At 56.4% G+C, this 2,531-nt stretch overlaps 1 protein-coding gene across 1 annotated transcript in view; it reads left to right on the top strand.

Moving 5' to 3' along the window:
- Window positions 1–1,146, top strand: part of TRIM47 (tripartite motif containing 47) — a gene marked incomplete at its 5' end in the record, with an annotated part of 4,937 nt that extends 3,791 nt beyond the window's left edge. Inside the window, one exon of the mRNA XM_010140862.1 lies at window positions 521–1,146. Within this exon, the coding sequence (XP_010139164.1) occupies window positions 521–1,146 (626 nt within the window). The remainder of the gene's footprint in view (window positions 1–520) is intronic.
- Window positions 1,147–2,531: the final 1,385 nt, after the last annotated feature.

Below are 2,531 nucleotides of genomic sequence, written 5' to 3'. Positions count from 1 at the left end.
CACCGGTGTTGTTCCTTCTTAGGGGTGTATCGACTCTTCCAGCCCCTTGTCCTCATCAGCTGTAGTTGGCCGTCGGAGTGAAAAGCACGGGGACAGTGTGATGGTACAAGTCAGAAAGGATCACGCTAATAGCTGAAGGCTGGAGCTGGGGAGCAGAACAGGGAGGGCTGTGGTCTCTTCTCCCAAGTAACTAGCAATAGGATGAGAGGAAAAGGCCTCAAGTCGCACAGGAAAAGTTTAGGCTGGATATTAGGAACAATTTCTTCCCCGCTGGGGTTGTCCCGATGTGTCCCAGGCTGCCCAGGGCAGTGGTGGAGTCCCCATCCCTGGAGGGGTTTAACAGACGTGTCGAGGTGCTGCTGAGGGACAGGGGTCAGTGGGGACCTGGCAGTGCTGGGGGAGCGGTTGGACTTGATCTTAAAGGACCTTTTCCAACCTAAACCTTCTACGATTCTCTGATTCTATTCTATGATTTTATTCTGTTTCCCTACTCATCGTCACGTCTCCGTGTCCCACACAGTTGCCTTCATCGTTGACCTGGACAGTGACACGGCTGACAAGTTCATCCAGCTGTTTGGCACCAAAGGGGCCAAGCGGGTGTTGTGCCCCATCCCCTACCCGGAGAGTCCGACCCGGTTCATCAACTGTGAGCAAGTGCTTGGTGTGAACCTCATGAACCGCGGCAACTACTACTGGGAGGTGGAGCTCATCGATGGCTGGGTCAGCATTGGTGTCATCGCTGAGGACTTCGACCCGCAGCAGTCCTACAACCGTGGGCGTCTGGGGCGGAACGAGAAGTCCTGCTGCCTGCAGTGGAACGGGCAGAACTATGTGGCCTGGTTTGGTGGCTTTGAGTCCGTCATCCAGCAGCCATTTTTCCACACAATCGGGGTCTTCCTGGAGTATTCGGAGAAGGCCCTGACCTTCTACGGAGTCAAGGACTCCAAGATGACCTGCCTACAGCAGCTGAAGGTCTCCCCTTTTGCCAAGGGTCAGTTTGACCCATTCCAGAACAAGATCAACCACCAATTCGCCTCTCTCTTCCTGTGCAAGCTGAAACCAGCCTTCTTCCTGGAAAGCGTCGACGCTCACCTGCAGATCGGGCCGCTGAAGAAAGACTGCGTTTCGGTGCTAAAGCGCAGGTAACTGCCTGGAGCGCAGGAGCACGGGAAGACCCAGAGGAGTCTCTGTGCAGCGTACCACCGCCCTGGCGGCTCCCCTTCGGCCGCGCTGTAGTGCTCTGTGGCAGCCCTCCCTCCTCGCTCCCTGCTGTGGGTGACCCAGGGTGGGTGAAGCTGTCTCCCAGGCTGGGAGCCAGGAGGGAGCTGGCTCTGCTGCTGAGGCTGCTGAACGGACCTGGGCGCGTCTCTGTGCTGCTCCCTGCCCCTCAGTTTCCCTTTCTGGACGCCAGAGCCTGCGACACAGCCTTTCTTGGTAAAGCGCGCTGCTCGGGAGTGCCACATCGATCTGCAGCTGTACCTTGGCCAGCTGCCGGGGTTCCCAGTCCCTCTCTTTCAAAGCGGCTCACGCTGCCCTGACCTCTTGCTTCGTGCCTCATCTCAGTCTTTGTGCCGCTGCTGCTTTTTTAAGCACTGGCTTATTGACACCTTCCTCACGGTCCTTACAAAGTGCCTTTGAAGTAGCAAGCCCAGCACAGACCAGGTGAACCCCCGAAGCAGATGCGGTCGCTTCCGTGGTGCCCACATCACCGTTGTGCCGCGGTGTGGGTGAGCAGGGAGTCCTGGGGCGGGTGGGATGCAGGGGAGCGCGGCTGGGGGCAGGGGCAATGCTGTGGTGACACAGTACCTCTCCTTGCAGGGCTCACCTCCCGTTAGTACTGCAAACGTGAGACGAGGATCTTTGTCCTCCCTCACGCTGCAGCCAGTGGGTGTTTTGGACAGTGGTCTGTGGCCAGGCTAGTTTGGGAAGTGCCGTGGGCCAGCGTGTGTTGGAGCCCCGTGGCCACAGGGCTGTTCTCCACCAAAAATCCCAGCTGAGAAAGGGGAGAAACCTGCTGAGCAGCAGCAGCAGCGTTCCTGCCTTGGGATGGTGAAGGGAGCAGCACAGAACAGTTCTGAGGATGTGCCGTTAGTAAACACACTCCTCGGGAACTGCTTAGCAAAACTTCAGAGCCAAATTTCCGCCCCGCCCCGCACTTTTTGTGACCCTACTGTTTTAGGGGGGGTTTAATACTGTCAAACTCCCAACTCAAAGTACCCTGGGCACACTTGTGCTGTAAACACACCCCTGAGCTTAGGGAGACTCCTAAGTGACAAAGAGGTGCTGGGAGTACGTCCCAGGGGCAGGTGATCTGTTTTAGGGACAGCTGGGAGCGCATCGATAAAAACCACAGCATCAGTCCGTCACTGAATGACCCTTTCGGCCCTGGCAACAAGTAACAATTAACAAAAAATACTCTCAAGCAAGTGTCTCCTCCTGAAAAGATGGAAACTTGAGGCTGGGAGTCAAAAATACAAGTTCACGTGTCCTAAGGGAGCTTTTCCAGAAGAAAAGCACAGAAACGCTGCCTG

Source organism: Buceros rhinoceros, unplaced genomic scaffold, assembly GCF_000710305.1.
Source record: "Buceros rhinoceros silvestris isolate BGI_N320 unplaced genomic scaffold, ASM71030v1 scaffold40027, whole genome shotgun sequence".
NCBI classification, from domain to species: Eukaryota; Metazoa; Chordata; class Aves; order Bucerotiformes; family Bucerotidae; genus Buceros; species Buceros rhinoceros.
This window is presented reverse-complemented; position numbering and strand designations above follow the sequence as displayed.